Below are 15,505 nucleotides of genomic sequence, written 5' to 3'. Positions count from 1 at the left end.
AGCTACAATGTCCGGGAGTTCCTCAGGCAGCTCATTCCATTATTTTCTGAAAGTCTTGCTCCTTGTAACATCCTCTTACAGGGCCTAGCTTGCCTTCTGGGATACCACAGAATACATCTGCTGCCTCCCCGACATGCTAGCCTTTCAAATGACTAGAGGAGGCTTATATGTTTTCTTTTGACTCTTTACTTTGAATTATTTCTAATCGTATATACTTCTATGAACACGGCTATATGGGTTCCAAATATTTAACTACTTTGACTGTTCTTTTTAGCACCCTCTAAGGCAGGGGTTGGCAAACTTTTTCTGGAAGGACCAGACAGTAAATATTTTCAACTTTTCAGGCCGTAAGTCCTCTTTTTCAATAACCCAACCCAGCTATAGTCATGTGCAAGCAGCCTAGACAATAGGGAAACAAATGAGCAAGGCCAGATTGGCCCACTTGTTCTTTACCCCTGCTCTAAGTTATTTTCTATATCCTAATACAGGATGCTCAGAAACTAGAGTTTAGTGGTTAAGAGCTGGGCTTGGGAGACAGACAGACCTGAGTTCAAATCTTGGGTCCACCACTTACTAGATGGATGAACTTAGCAGATTTTTACACTTGTCCATGCCTTGATTTCCTCACCTGTGGGATTAGAGTTAATTACAATTCCAACTTCAAAGAGTTATTGTGAAGATGAAATGGTATAATGCACACAAAGTGAGTAGCATAGTGCTTGGCACAGAGCACATACTCAGTTTATATCAGGCATCATTATTCTCATCACCACTGCTGATTGAAAACGGTTCTCTAGATGTGGCCTCTCCAGTTCTCTCTGTGATTCTTGTAAGATTTTAAGAATTATTATTGTACCTTACTTTTAATATCACGTTACACTTTGCAAGATACTTTCTCATTTATCATTATCATCATCTTTAATAATATTATACAATACTATTTTATGTAAAAATTTATACAGTTTGAAAATATAATAAGTCTCTATTATTAAGTACTTTGATATATCATAGAGTCTATCATAATAGAAGTCAAAATCACAGCTTTTGTGCACTTGGTAATTCATATGGCACCACTCCTGGCACCACCAAGGTCTGTCATGTGGTTGGCATCCCCATCTTTTTTTAAAAAGATTTATTTATTTATTTATTTATTTTACTTTTGGCTGCATTGGGTCTTAGTTGCGGCACGTGGAAACTTTGTTGAGGCATGCGGGATCTTTTGTTGAGGCGTGTTGGTGGTGCGGGCTTCTCTCTAGTTGTGGCATGTGGGTTTTCTCTCTCTAGTTGTGGCGCACAGGCTCCAGGGGACGTGGCCTCTGTAGTTTGTGGCACACAGGCTCTCTTGTTGAGGCGCCCAAGCTCAGTAGTTGTGGCATGTGGGCTTAGTTGCCCCATGGCATATAGGATCTTAGTTCCCTGACCAGGGATTGAACCCACATCCCCTGTATTGTAAGGCGGATTCTTTACTACTGGACCACGAGGGAAGTCCCTGGCATCCCTGTCTTTTCATACAAATATTATTTATCAAGAGCTACTCAGTGAAGCAGAGTAGCTCTATTTAATCACTTTTTTCCCTTACTTTATCCTTCCAAGTAACTAGGAAAGAGCAAAAGAATAAAAACAAACCTGATAAACAGAGAAAGCAAAAAGACTGGAATACCACTCTCTGACTTTGGGACTGGTAAAATCCAGGTAAGAGGAGAGACCTGCAGAGGCAGAGGAGTAGACAGCCTGTTAGGAATGGTGCTCCTCGTGGTAATATATTTGTAAAGAAGAATATCAGATGTGAAAGCTGGGTAATGAATGGGCACCTCACATCAAATGTAAAAGATAGCTGATACAGAGGCACGGTCTGGTGAGAAACGAATGAAGAAGGCAATGCTGGACTCCAGTGACAATCACTAGCCCTCTCAAGCTCAGCGGCCAGGGGAATGCCAATGAACAAGCATCAGGATGGAGCCTGTCCCTCACTGATGGCCTCAGACAGGTCCAGTAAGGATGGCAGATAGCCTGGAGTGACCTCTCTGTTCTTAAAAGAGGAGAGACATGTTTATAAGTGGTATAGGGAGAAGAGGAATGTGTGCGGTTTCTCTACAGTGCGTGGACTTGTGATAGAGTGCTATCATATGTCAGAGTGGTGATTCCCTTTTGTCCTTGAGGAGTTTTTACCAAGGCTTTAAACTAATAATTTCTGAAATGAAGACTTCAGAGTTGTCAGAGGCAGCTGAGGTCACTCATGAAAGGCTGGGAAGTCAAAACTATGGGCTAACAGGGCAAAGAAGAATCACAGGGAGAGAGATTGCAGCATTCTTCTTCTTTCTTCCTCTTTCTCCTCCTCTCATTTTCTCATTCCCTGGCTTTTAATTTTTATTTGCTTAGGGAAATAGCATGTCACTGAGGTTTGCTTGTTAATTTTTCATTCATTCATTGACTTATAAATGTATACAAAGCACACTGTACCAGATGTTAAATGAAAGATATTAAAGAAGATAATACTATCATCTTTAAGGAAAGGCACATAAATGTAGCATGTGACAACTACAAGAAATTAGAAAGATGGCCATGCAACCTTCATTAGTTGGGACTAAACAGTGGATAACAGGTATATCAAGTGACATCTTACCAGGCCAGCATACACCTTCAAAGTCTCCCCCTTCATGATTCCTCACAAAGAAGCCCTGTTCCTTGGCCTTAGCATACACTAAGTAGTTGGGATCAATCTTGATGTGGGGGTCACTAATGACCACAAGCTGTTAGGACATAAAGGTTTAAAGATTTCATCAGTTTTATACGAGCCATACGTTCATTTACTTGTTTTCATCATAGTTTTGGCATTCAAATTTTACTCAAAACAACTACTATTACTGAAATATTTCAGACACCAGTAAAATCCTATAACCTTTCATGGGCTTATGGGAATATAAATTGATATCAGAACCAGGCCCATCCTTTTTCACAATTATTGCTGCCCCACCAATACATGTTCTTAAGATCACATTTATTAGGCTTCTATCTCTCTGTGGTGCTGGGTGCTTTACATAAAGGATTAAGCAGGCAAGGTCCCTGCTCCCTAGATAGCTAGAGGCTAAGATAACACAAAAGCGAACATTAAAGAAAATAAACTAGCATATTAAAAACAAAAAAATCCCCTAACCTAAATATGGTACAGCCATATTTAGGAAGGAGGCTTGAGAAGAGCTGTGATCACAGCACTATTCTCCAGCATCTCTCCCTGCCCTTCTAATACCATCACTTCCACCTACTCGGGGGCCTCAAAACCACTTTATTTGGCTAGAATAACCTTCTAATAATCCTTCCTCATATCTATTCAAATCTGTTCTACATACTAAAGTTTAATTCTCCATTGCTCAAAAACTTACAAAATTTTTAAATTGTGGTAAAATATGCATAACATAAAATTCACCATCTTAACCAATTTTAAGCGTACAGTTCAACAGTGTCAAATAGATTCACAATGTTGTACAATGTCTAGAACTCTTTTCATCTTGTAAAACTGAAACTCTCGACCTATTAAAAACAACTTCCCGGGACTTCCCTGGTGGTCCAGTGGCTAAGACTTAGTGCTCCCAGTGCAGGGGGCCCGGGTTCAATCCCTGGTCAGGGAACTAGATCCCACATGCCACAACTAAGAGTTTGCATGCCACGACTGAAGATCCCGCATGCTGCAACTAAAAGATCCCACGTGCAGCAACTAAGACCTGGTGCAGCCAAATGAATAAATAAATATTAAAAAAAATACTCACCCCCCCAAAAAAAACCAGAAAAACAACTTCCCACTCCCTCCTCCCCACCAGCCTTTGGCTACCACCATTCTTTCTGTCTCTATGATTTTGACTACTCTAGGTATTACAGATTAGTGAAATCATATAGTATTTGTCTTTTTGTGACTGGCTTATTTCACTTAGCATAATGCCCTTAAGGTTCATCCATGTTGCAGCATGTATCAGAAAGTCCTTCCTTTTAAAGGCTGAATAATTTTGCATTGTATATGTATACCACATTTCCTTTATCCGTTCATCTGTCGATGGGCTCTTGGGCTGCTTCCATAATAAATGCCTGATAAATGGTAGCTGTTTATTAATTGGAAGATTAAGAATTAACAGCATTGGCTCTGACCACCCGTGAAAGGCCTGAGGCTCAATGCAATGGGTTGAAAAGGCAACTTTAATCTCGGATCCATTTCTGTGATACATATGGGGTTTCTCCCTTTTCCTCTCTTGTTTTTTTCTCCTTCACCCTTTTCATTATTGCTATCACTCCCCCCCACCCCGCATTACACACTTTCCAGTGTCTTCTCCCTCTCCTCATTTTCTATTTTAGTTCTTTCTTGGCCATATGGACAGATGGAGTCCATCAGGGAAGCATGCAGGAAAAATGGTGTAATAAAGAATCTGACTCCATTTCTGAGCGGCTGTTAAGAGCTTCAAGCCCCATCACTCCCCCTTAGTCTTCCACCCACATCCGGGTGTACTGACAGAGAAAGCCCTGATGCTCCCTTCTTTCGTGCCAACAGGAAGTTCAAACCACACAAGCCCCGGTGCATGCACAGGAATCCTCACCCAGTTCAACCCTCTGACCCCTGATCCTGTCTCCTTTCCCAGCTCTCTCAGGCCAATTTCAAAGGAGCTTGGGAGCTAGTCTGCTCCCCCAAGAATGCCTCACTATGGGACTAATTAGCCTTTTCAAACACTCTTGGTGCCAGTGTGACATAAACAATCTTAACATCAAAGTCAAATTTTGCGTCGTGGGGTACATCCATCACATCACTACAGGGTGGCCACAACGAATGGGACTGAATGCTAGACCCCTTCAACCTTACGGGGACCTAGACCACTAAGACAGGGATGGATGGCAGGGATGGCCACCTTCTCACCATTGCTATTCTGTTATCACAGTTACAGTTACAATTGAAGGTAGTATTTTCCTGGCCGTTTTTTACCAGATGGTTCTCTTCCACTAATGTATCAAGGCAACTTTAAAAAATTAAAAATGCTTTGTAATGAAAAGGTTCAGAGTGCTGGCTTATTTTACCTTACGTTGTTTGTTCTTGAGCAGCTCTTGCATCCTTTTGGGGTTTGGGAACCTTTTCTTGTCCCAGGTGAAGTACCTCTTGCCTTCAGTGTGCTCTATGTCCAGCCACATGACATCGTAAGGAATGTCATGTTCATCAAATCCTGCATCCACTGCCTTTACATCATGCTCATCTTTGTAGTTCCAGCGGCACTGATGGTACCCCAAGGAGAAGAGAGGGGGCATGGCTTGTGTGCCTAAAAGGGGGAGATGACAACTGAGCCAATTACCACCACAATGATAATTATACATTTGATAAATGTTTCCTGAATGTCTACAAGGTCTAAGCACTGAGCCTGGTACTTTGAATATCAAGAAGAAAGCAGAGTCCCTACCCTCAAGTGCTGTGGGACTGCAGAGGGGCTAATAAATTTTGCCTGCAGTAAAGTATGGAGTCTTGAAAGGCTTCACAGAGGTGGTAACACTTGGTTAGAACGTTGAAGAACAAGTAAGAGTATTCTCAGGCAGGGAGAATGAATAGATCATTGAGGCACAGGAAACAGAAAAGATACGGAGGCAGAGAAGGACATGATAAGCTTAGGAAAAAATAAATATTCCAGGGTGGTTACACTGTGAAGGAGGCCAGCAGAAGATGACACTGGAGAGGGTCAGTTTGTAAAGGACCCTGTAGTTCAGGCTAAGGACTCTAAATCTTCTTGTATAGGAAGTCATCAAAAGTTTGGCAAGATGTAGCCTCAGCAGAGCTATGTTTTAGAAAAATTAGTTGGGAGCAGACTTGAAGGCAAAGAAACTGAAGGCAGGAAGAACTGTCAGGAAATTATCATCAAAACACATACTGATAACATGGAGGACATCTGGTCAACCACTTGCATTTATCTCCTTCCCCTCTTAAAGTCCCACTAATATCAGAATAAAGAAAAGAAAGAAAGAAAAAAAAAGAATAAAGCCACAAGAACAAAGAGAATGGGAGAGGAGTAATTTCAACAAAATTTGGAAGGCAGCAGGCAGGGGTGGTGTGGTAACTATTGAGCAAAGCCCAGGAAGCTTTCACCAGAGTGCTTGTGAGGGGGATGACGACGAGAAGGGTTCATCCCTGCTCCTGGAACACTAGCGGACAGGAGAATTCCCCCTCCACCTCAACACGAGAGTGTAAAACTCATCCAGGTACACAGAGCTTCCAGGCAGAACCTTATTTTTAAGTATGCATGGATAGCCAAGGATCATCCAACATTTGAGTAAAGCCTCCAAAATTAGACAGAGGGACTCACATAAAGAAACAGAGTAAAAGGATCTCTGAGAAAATAGGGGCAATACAAGGAATCAAAGTAAATATCAAAATGTTATCATTAGTATCTCTGGGAGATGAAAAAAAGTTGCACCCATAAAATAAGACTAGGGTAGCATAAAACAGGTATAAGATATTAGAAACAAGGAACAATCAGAGGATAAGAAAGAGTCTGCAGAAATTAGAAATATGAGCGTAAATGGAAAGGCCTGGAAGATAAAATTGAGAAAATTGCTCAGGATTGGACAAAAAAGAGAAGATTATAAAATCTGTAGAGTAGAAAGAGAAAAAGGAGGTGAAGATATTTTCAAAGAAATAATAACTTTTCCAGAACTGAAGGATACAATTCTCAAGAATGAAAGAGTCTACATCTAATATGCAATTATTTTAAAAGGTCTATATCAAGGCATTTGGTTGTAAAATTTCAGAGTTTCAGAATATTAGAAATTTCAGACTATCAGAGATAAAGAGAAGATATTTCAGAGAGAAAAGATAGATCATATACAAAGGAACAGAATTCAGAGTGATTTTGGAACAAGAAGATAGATTATAGAGAAATGCATTCAAGTTCTGAGATAAATAATTTTCAATCCAGTTACCAAATTATCAAACAAGGGTGAAGGTAGGAAAAGATGTTTTCATATCTGCAAAGATGCAAAAAGTAGACCTCTAATGCACTTTCGTAGGAAACTACCAGAAGATGCTTTGAACAATGAACAAAAACCAAGTTGATAAACCACAAAAAAAGAAAAACATGGGCCCCAAGAAGGGAGAGATCTACCACCAGAAAACAGCAAACAGAAAACAGTAAGTCCTAGGGTGACAGCTGTGCGGGGAGCCTAGAGAGAAACAGTCCAGATAGAGATCCGGGGGTAAGTCTCCAGGGGAAAAAAGTGGAATAGATAAAGCATCTGACACCCCTGAGCATTGGAAAAATGTAAACACTGAATGTTGATTAACCAAAAATTATGATATAACAATGTTGGGAGGAAGAGGTAAGAGGATATTATTGAACTAAATCCTCATTAGAAGTTAACAGATAATCTCTAAATTTATAAATCAGATTTCTTTGACCATGGTGGCAGATCCATTGTTTTTGAAGCACTTTCCTGTAAACTAGACTATTCTCTCTAATAACAATGTTGCAAGGGGCTGTAGGGGGGCTTTGATGGTACTTATTCCTATATGGGTGTCTTCCCATATCCACAACTTCTCTGTTGTTCCTCTCATCAAAATTGGAATCAAATTCTTCCCTTGAAAATGGGCTAGACTCAGGAAATTTTAACAATGGAATGCAGCAGAAATGATGCTACATTACTTTGATTTTTAACAGTTTTATTGATATGTAACTCATATACCATACAATTTACCCATGTAAGGCATACAATTCAATGTGTGTTTTTGGGGGGGAGTGGAGCATATTATATTACCAATTTAAAAAATTGTGTTAAAATATATGTAACATAAAATTTGCCATTTTAACTGTTTTTAAGTGTACAATTCAGTGGCATTAGTTACATTCACAGTGTAGTACCGGCATCACCACTAGCTGTTTACAAAATTTTTATATCACTCCGAACAGGAATTCTATAACCACAAAGCAATAACTTTCTGTTACTCATCCCACCCTTCAGCCCCTGCTAACTGCTAATCTTAACTTTTTGTCTCCATGAATTTACCTACTATAGGTACTTCATACAAGTGGAATCATGTTATATTTGTTCTTTTGTGTCTGGCTTATTTCATTTTGCATAATGCTTTCAAGGTTCATCCATGTTGTAGCATGTGTCAGAACTTCATTCTTTGTTATGGCTGAATAGTATTCCATTTTCTGTATATACCACATTCTGTTTATCCATTCATTTTTGATGAGCACTTGGCCTGTTTCTACCTTTGGCTATGGTGAATAATGCTGCAGCGATCATTGGCATACAAGTATCTGTTCAAGTCCTTGTTCAGTTCCTTTGAGTATGTATCTAGGAGTGGAATTGTTGGGTATATTAGTTAGGGTTCTGCAGAGAAACAGAATCAATAGGATGTGTGTATATGTGTCTATGTGTTTGTACATATACAGAGAGAGAAAATGATTGATTTTAAGGAACTGGTTCATGTGATTGTGGGGACTGGCAACTCTGAATTCTGCAGGCAGGCCAGCAGCCTGGAGACCCAGGGAAGAGTTGAAATTGTAGCTTGAGTATGAAGACAGTCTGGAGACAGATTCCTGTTTCTTTAGAGCACACCTCAGTCCTTTTCTCTAAGGTGTTCAGCTGATTGTATGAAGCCCACTCATGTTACGGAGACTAATCTGCTTTACTCACAGTCTACTGATTTAACTGTTAATCTCATCTAAAAAAATAACTTCACAGTGACATCTAGACTAACGTTTAACCAAATATCTGGGCACCATGACTTAGGCAAGTTGACACACAAAATCAGTCATCATGCTGGGTCATATGGTAGTTCTATGTTTAGCGTTTTGAGGAACTGCCAAACTGTTTCCATACCAGCTGAACCATTTCACGTTCCCACCAGTAATGTATGAGTTTCCAACTTCTCTACATCCTCACCAACACTTATTATTTCCCCTCTTTTTTTGATTTAGTCATCCTAGTGGGTAGGAAGCAGTATCTCATTGTGGTTTTAATTTACATTTTCCTATACCTAGTGCTGTTGAGCATCTTTTCATGTGCTTGTTAATCCATTTGTACATCTTCTTTGAGAAATGTCTATTTAAGCCCTTTTCTCATCTTAGAATTAAATTGTTCCTTTTTTTTTTTTTTTTTTTTTTGCGGTACGCGGGCCTCTCACTGTTGTGGCCTCTCCCCGTTGCTCCGGACACGCAGACTCAACGGCCATGGCTCACGGGCCCAGCCGCTGGGCAGCATGTGGGATCTTCCCAGACCGGGGCACGAACCTGTGTCCCCTGCATTGGCAGGCAGACTCTCAACCACTGCGCCACCAGGGAAGCCCAAATTGTTCCTTTTTATTGTCAAGTTATGAGTTCTTTATGTATTCTGGATACTAGACCCTTATCTTATGTATGATTTGCAAATACTTTCTCCCATTCTATAGGTTGCCTTTTCACTTTTATGATAATGTCCTTTGATGCACAAAAGTTTTTAGGTTTTTTTTTTTTTTGCGGTACGCGGGCCTCTCACTGTTGTGGCCTCTCCCGTTGCGGAGCACAGGCTCCGGATGTGCAGGCTCAGCGGCCATGGCTCAAGGGCCCAGCCACTCCGTGGCATGTGGGATCTTCCCGGACTGGGGCACGAACCTGCGTCCCCTGCATCGGCAGGCGGACTCTCAACCACTGCGCCACCAGGGAAGCCTAGTTTTTAGTTTTAAAGAAGTCCAACTTGTCTAATTTTTTTTCTGTTGCTCATGATTTTGGTGTCATAGCTAAGAATCTGTTGCCAATCCAAGGTCATGAAGATTTATCCCCGTTTTCTTCTAAGAGTTTTATGACTTTAGCTCTTATATATATGTCATTGATCAATTTTGAGTTAATTTTTTTGTATATGGTGTGAGATAGGGGTCCAACTTCATTCTTTTGCACGTGGATATCCAGTTGTCCCAGTGCCATGTGGTTAAGAGACAGTTCTGTCTCCGTTGAATGGTCTTGAACATTTATTGAAAATCAATTGGCCAGAGATGTATGGGTTTATTTCTAGACTCTCAATTCTATTCCATTGGCTTATATGTCTATCCTTATGCCAGTACCACACTGTTTGGATTACTTTAACTTTGTAGTAAGTTTTGAAATTGGGAAGTATGAGTCCTCAACATTTTTTTTTCAGGACTTTTGGGCTATTCAGGGCCCTTTGAAATTCAGTATGATTTTAAAGATAAGCTTTTCCATTTCTTAAAAAATGGCCATTGGAATTTTGGCAGGGAGTGTACTAAATCTGTAGATTGCGTCCAATAGTATTGCTTGCTTAACAATATTAAATCTTTCAATACATGAACATGGGATTTCTTCCTATTTATCTAGGCCTTCTTTAATTCAGGAATTTTTTGTAGTTTTCAGCATACAAGTCTTTCACCTCCTTGGTTAAATTTATTCCTGGGTATTTTATTCTTTTGGATGTTATTGTAAATGGAGTTGTTTTCTCAATTTCTTATTTAGATTGTTCATTGCTGGTGTATAGAAACACAGCTAATTTTGAGTGTTGACCATGTACCCTGCAACTTTGGTTAATTGTGTGTATGTGTGTGTGTATTCTTTGGGATTTTCTATCATATAGTATCACATCATCTATGAATAGAGATAATTTTACATCTCCCTTTCCAATTTGGATGCCTTTTCTTTCTTTTTCTTGACTAATTTCTCTGGCTGGAACTTTAACTACAATGTTCAATAGCAGTGGTGAAAGCAGGAAGCCTCATCTTGTTTCTGATCTTAGGGGAAACCTTGCAGTCTTTCACCATTGAGTATGATGTTAGCTGTGAATTTTTCATAAATCCCTTTTATCACGTGGATGAAGTTTCCTTTCATTCCTAGTCTTCTGAATGTTTTTATCATGAAATAGTGTTGGATTTTGTCAAATGCTTTTTCTTCAATCAATTGAGATGATCTCATATCTTTTAAAGATAAAATGCTTTATAGTGGTAAAGCCACTATATATATATATATATATATATATATATATATATTTTTTTTTTTTTTTTTTTTTTTTTGCGGTACACGGGCCTCTCACTGTTGTGGCCTCTCCCGTTGCAGAGCACAGGGTCCGGAGGCACAGGCTCAGCGGCCATAGCTCATGGGCCCAGCCGCTCCGCGGCATGTGGGATCTTCCCAGACCGGGGCACGAACCCATGTCCCCTGCATCGGCAGGCGGACTCTCAACCACTGCGCCACCAGGGAAGCCCCAAGCCACTATATTTTAATGGAGAAGAGAACATAGAAAAGTTCAGGTTGGGATACTGGTCATCTGAGATAAAGGCAGAGAAAGCCCAGGGGTTAAAAGGCTCTAAGGAAGGCAGATGGTGAGTATTAGGGATTAGAGAATGGAGAGTTCCAGCCCCAGTGGAATGTTTAACCAAGCTGAATGGGATGAGAGTCGGGGGAGAAATGCTTGCTTCTTTAAAAGCTTGGGTAAATTGTTTATAAATGCTATGTGGTGTACAACAAATATTAATTTACAGTGATTCTACATGGGATAGAGGAAATATAATGGAACAAGAAACTGGCACTTCCACATGCAAGTACCTGTAAGGTATGAGTACTGCTTGAAGACATCAGAAGGTGTAGGTCCTGTCAGCAAAAAAACATCAATGATTCCACTCTCTGACATCCAGTGCACATCAGTATGAGATCTGCCCTTTTGTTTAGCAGCAACTGGGCCCATCTGGGTCAATGCATACTGGAAAAGGAATGGAATGAAGGTCTGAAAAATTTCCCTCTAACCCACAACACCCATCCATATGTGTGTAATAGTCTGATCCTTTAGTACATACCAATAACCTTCACTGATTATACTGCGAAGACTCTGGAGGCAGAGGACTGCCATTAAAAGCCCAGAGCTACAATTAGACTTCAGTGGTTTTGTTTCTTCTGTATGACATGCAGCCATGATCCATTGCTCACCTTTACAGCAGGTTCTGTATTGATCTCCACTAGTGTTTCTGAGGCATTTAGCCAAAAAATGCCTAGAGTCCTGCCCAGTTTGTGGGCCAGGAGATAAGGCACTGAACCATAAATGCCCATTTTGTCATGTATTTTATATCCATAGACATCTAGGTTATAAAGACGGTAAGCATCTCCATCACTGAAACACACAAAGAAGGATTACCAATTACCACTGCATATATATTCTTAATGAATATTATAGCTCCATTCTCCCCTGCATTCTCCCCTTGGGTACAATACATCTTTCAAAGCTCAACTCCTAACACTTCCCTAAAGGTTTCCTGACCCAATGTGGGTGAATATGATCCTCCTCCTTTGATTCCTTTGGCATCCCCTCATGCTACTATTGGCGTGTATGATCTCATATCTTAGATAGTTTTTCTAAATATCTCTTGTGAGGTGAGAACCATTTACTGTGAATCCTGCATAATAGCAAGCACACAATAAATTGACAAATTTTGTATTTCTCTGTCGTGAAAGCAAAATGATAGTATCTTAACGTTTCCACAGTGCTGAGTAGGGAAAGATTAGGAACTGAATTGAGGTGGGGAACATGGAACTCAGGTTGGTGTGAGAGCAACACAGTTTCTGATTCACTTGTCACTATGTCTCCCTATTATCTAAACAGCATCTGAACCTGGCAAATTTGACCAGACTCTGTTTCTCTTTGGTTCTGCTTCCTCTTAGACTGATAACCCTGGCATTTGTTTGTCAATAGTATTAGTTTGAAATAATCTCCCTGAGGGAATCAAAGGTGATATGAGATGCCACACTCTTCCATTCTCTGGCTCACTGTCCTTTTTTGGTAAAAGCCTTTTTCTAGGTCAATGGTCTTCATAGTGTATTTCCCAGGGTTCCACAGAAAGGCCTTGGGAGGTGAAAGCAAAACCCAGGGGGGTGATATTATGAAGCTCTCCCTGCTACTTCAACCACAGCAGCTCCATATTTTTACTTCCTCTATATTTTCCGGTTCAGCATTACAGTTTTTATAATTGTCTTCTTTTTGCCAAAAAATAAAAATTGAAAACCACTGCTCTGGGCGATCATTAAAGGGGAATTCTTAAAGACCTACAAGCAATATCAAGAGGGGAAAGGCCAGATACATATTAGCACTGGCTCAGACATCTCACATATTTTCCTTTCAAACTTTTCCAGTCCAGAAACCAAAGCCTCCTGTAAGAATTCTTGTTTTCACTTTACCTGGTATTTTTAAGTTGGTGTGATTCTGCATGTTGCGGGATCCCATAGACATGCTCAAACCCATGCAAGGAGAAATCCAAACCAATGGAGGCAGGACCTGCAGGGACCAGGATAGTGACTGAGTTTTGCTTCTCAGTGGGACAATCAATTAAGGAGATTCAGCAACTATAAGAGCAGCAAGATGACTAGACTAGGGATCAAGAGACCTGAGCTTGCCCTGATCAATCAGTAAATCATGTATGCTGACTCTCTGTACAATGTTATATTTAGGTGTTGTGGGGATACAAAAATGCACATGGCAAAGTTCTGGGCACTTATTAGTTATGTTTCCTTAGCTGTGTGCTAAAGTTCTCTGTGTCCTCATTCATAGTAAATCTCTTTTCTATCTGTAAAATAGGATTACAAAGTTTTAGATTTTTTCCCTCATCTAAAATTTCCAGAAATGTATTGCATACTTGTTTTCTTTAGGAAGCAGAGGAGAGTGAGTACTTTTAATACTTACTGGATGAAAGACTGGGTGTCTTCTGCCTGACTGTTCATTCTTACTGCATACAGAAACTGTAAGGTCAAGGGCACCAGGAGGACCTTTCCTGGCTCCTCAAAATACCCCCTTCCCTGTGATTGTAGATATATAAATTTCCTTTAGCCAAAGACAAAGTCCTTTATTTAACAATTATTTTAGAGATATGGGGAAAACAAAAGTAACTAGGAGAACACTGACTTAAATTCCCTCTCAGGTAAAAGTATTTGCCATCAAATGGTCCTTATTTGAAGGAGTTTATGGAAAGGGGGTGCTTTAGGTAAGGTAAAAAGGATTATAATGTTACAGAAAGGGGAGCTTTAGGGCCCCTCTACTTACAATTTTTGGGCATATGTCAGTCCTGATCATTATATGAGGCTATAGAAATAGATGCTAGAACAGAGATTCTCAAGGAGTTAGGGAAGGTCTGTTATTCCCCAGGGTAGGGAGAAATAAGGAGAAAAGTGAGTATTTTTTCCAACTAAATAAGCCCCAAGTATTTGAACCATGTCTCCTAAAGGGACAAACTCCTTCCCAGCCACCTACACCCTCCCCCCCCATCACTAAGCCTAGTGAGAAATGTCATAGATGGTCACATGATGCTCACATGAATGATGGGGAGGCCTGGAAAAGGCTGAGAACCACTGCATTGAAATGTTGGAGCCAATGAGCTCTAGAACTTGGTTTCTCATCACTTGACTCTCATAAAAATAGAATGTGGAATTTGCAGCTGTCTGATTCACTGGATAGTGCAAGCAGTATGTGGACCTCCATGAGACCAGAAGCTCCATGAGGCCTATAGTTCTACACTCCCCACAAGTCATACACTCACTATTTCTCTATTGCAATGAATTACTGAAGAATAGGGGACCCAAACATGAGATTTCTGTTCACGTTACAGAAGTCACGTGTTTAGGTGCCAAAGCTCAAGGGACTTTTAGATAGAGAATTTTGGCCATTTTGGAAAGGTCTGTTTTAACACCAGTTTTAATTGTACCATTATCTTTGACATCCACAAAATTTCTGAATTTCTCCTCCCACAGGCCCAGTTCCTCTTGATTTTCCTGTTGGCACCAAAAAAAAAGGGAGCAAACTGAGGTTGTATATTGCAACAAATGTTGTTACCACAATAGCACATTTATTTGATTAAAATATTAGACTGAGGAAGTGATTTCATCTTTTAAAAGGCCAGTTTGTGGTATCAGTATATTAAACAAATTAGATCTATGTTCTATATAAATGCCATTAATCATCCTTATGATCTATAGCAGACATGAATATATTTTTAATTGTGGTAAAATATACATAACTTAAAATTTACCATTTTAACCATTTTTAAGTGGCATTAAGTACATTCACATGTTGTACAACCATCATCACCATCCATTTCCAGAATTTTTACATCCTTCCAAACTGAACATCTGCACCCATTAAACAATAATTCCCCATTCTTCCCTCCCCCCAGCTCTTGACAACTACTTTTCTATTTCCTGTCTTTATGAATTTGACAACTCTAGATATCTCATATAAGTAGAATCATACAGTATTTGTCCTTTTGAGACTGGCTTACTTCACTTAGTATAATGTCTTCAAGATTCATCCATTTTGTATCATGTATCAGAATTTCCTTCCTTTTTAAGGCTGAATAATATTCCATTGCATGTATATACTCCACTTGGTGTGTGCATTCATCTGTCAATGACTCTTGGATTACCGGATTGCTTCTACCTTTTGGCTACTGTGAATATTATTCTGCTATGAACATAGGCTGCAAATATTTGTTTGAGTCCCACTTTCAGTTTTGGATATATATCCATAA

At 39.9% G+C, this 15,505-nt stretch overlaps 1 protein-coding gene across 3 annotated transcripts in view; it reads right to left on the bottom strand.

Annotated features, from left to right (window-relative positions):
- Nucleotides 1–15,505, bottom strand: part of GANC (glucosidase alpha, neutral C) — a 74,704-nt gene that overhangs the window by 24,635 nt on the left and 34,564 nt on the right. For all 3 annotated transcript variants that reach the window (XM_060096672.1, XM_060096673.1, XM_060096671.1), the window contains 7 exons: nucleotides 14,684–14,750; nucleotides 13,167–13,263; nucleotides 11,925–12,105; nucleotides 11,547–11,700; nucleotides 5,053–5,288; nucleotides 2,624–2,750; nucleotides 1,627–1,706 (listed from right to left, as the gene is read on the bottom strand). In XM_060096672.1, the coding sequence (XP_059952655.1) occupies nucleotides 1,627–1,706; nucleotides 2,624–2,750; nucleotides 5,053–5,288; nucleotides 11,547–11,700; nucleotides 11,925–12,105; nucleotides 13,167–13,263; nucleotides 14,684–14,750 (942 nt within the window). The remainder of the gene's footprint in view (nucleotides 1–1,626; nucleotides 1,707–2,623; nucleotides 2,751–5,052; nucleotides 5,289–11,546; nucleotides 11,701–11,924; nucleotides 12,106–13,166; nucleotides 13,264–14,683; nucleotides 14,751–15,505) is intronic.

This window comes from Mesoplodon densirostris, chromosome 4 (genome assembly GCF_025265405.1).
Source record: "Mesoplodon densirostris isolate mMesDen1 chromosome 4, mMesDen1 primary haplotype, whole genome shotgun sequence".
Taxonomy (NCBI): domain Eukaryota; kingdom Metazoa; phylum Chordata; class Mammalia; order Artiodactyla; family Ziphiidae; genus Mesoplodon; species Mesoplodon densirostris.
Note: the sequence above shows the minus strand (reverse complement) of the source record. Positions and strands in the feature narration are given on the sequence as shown.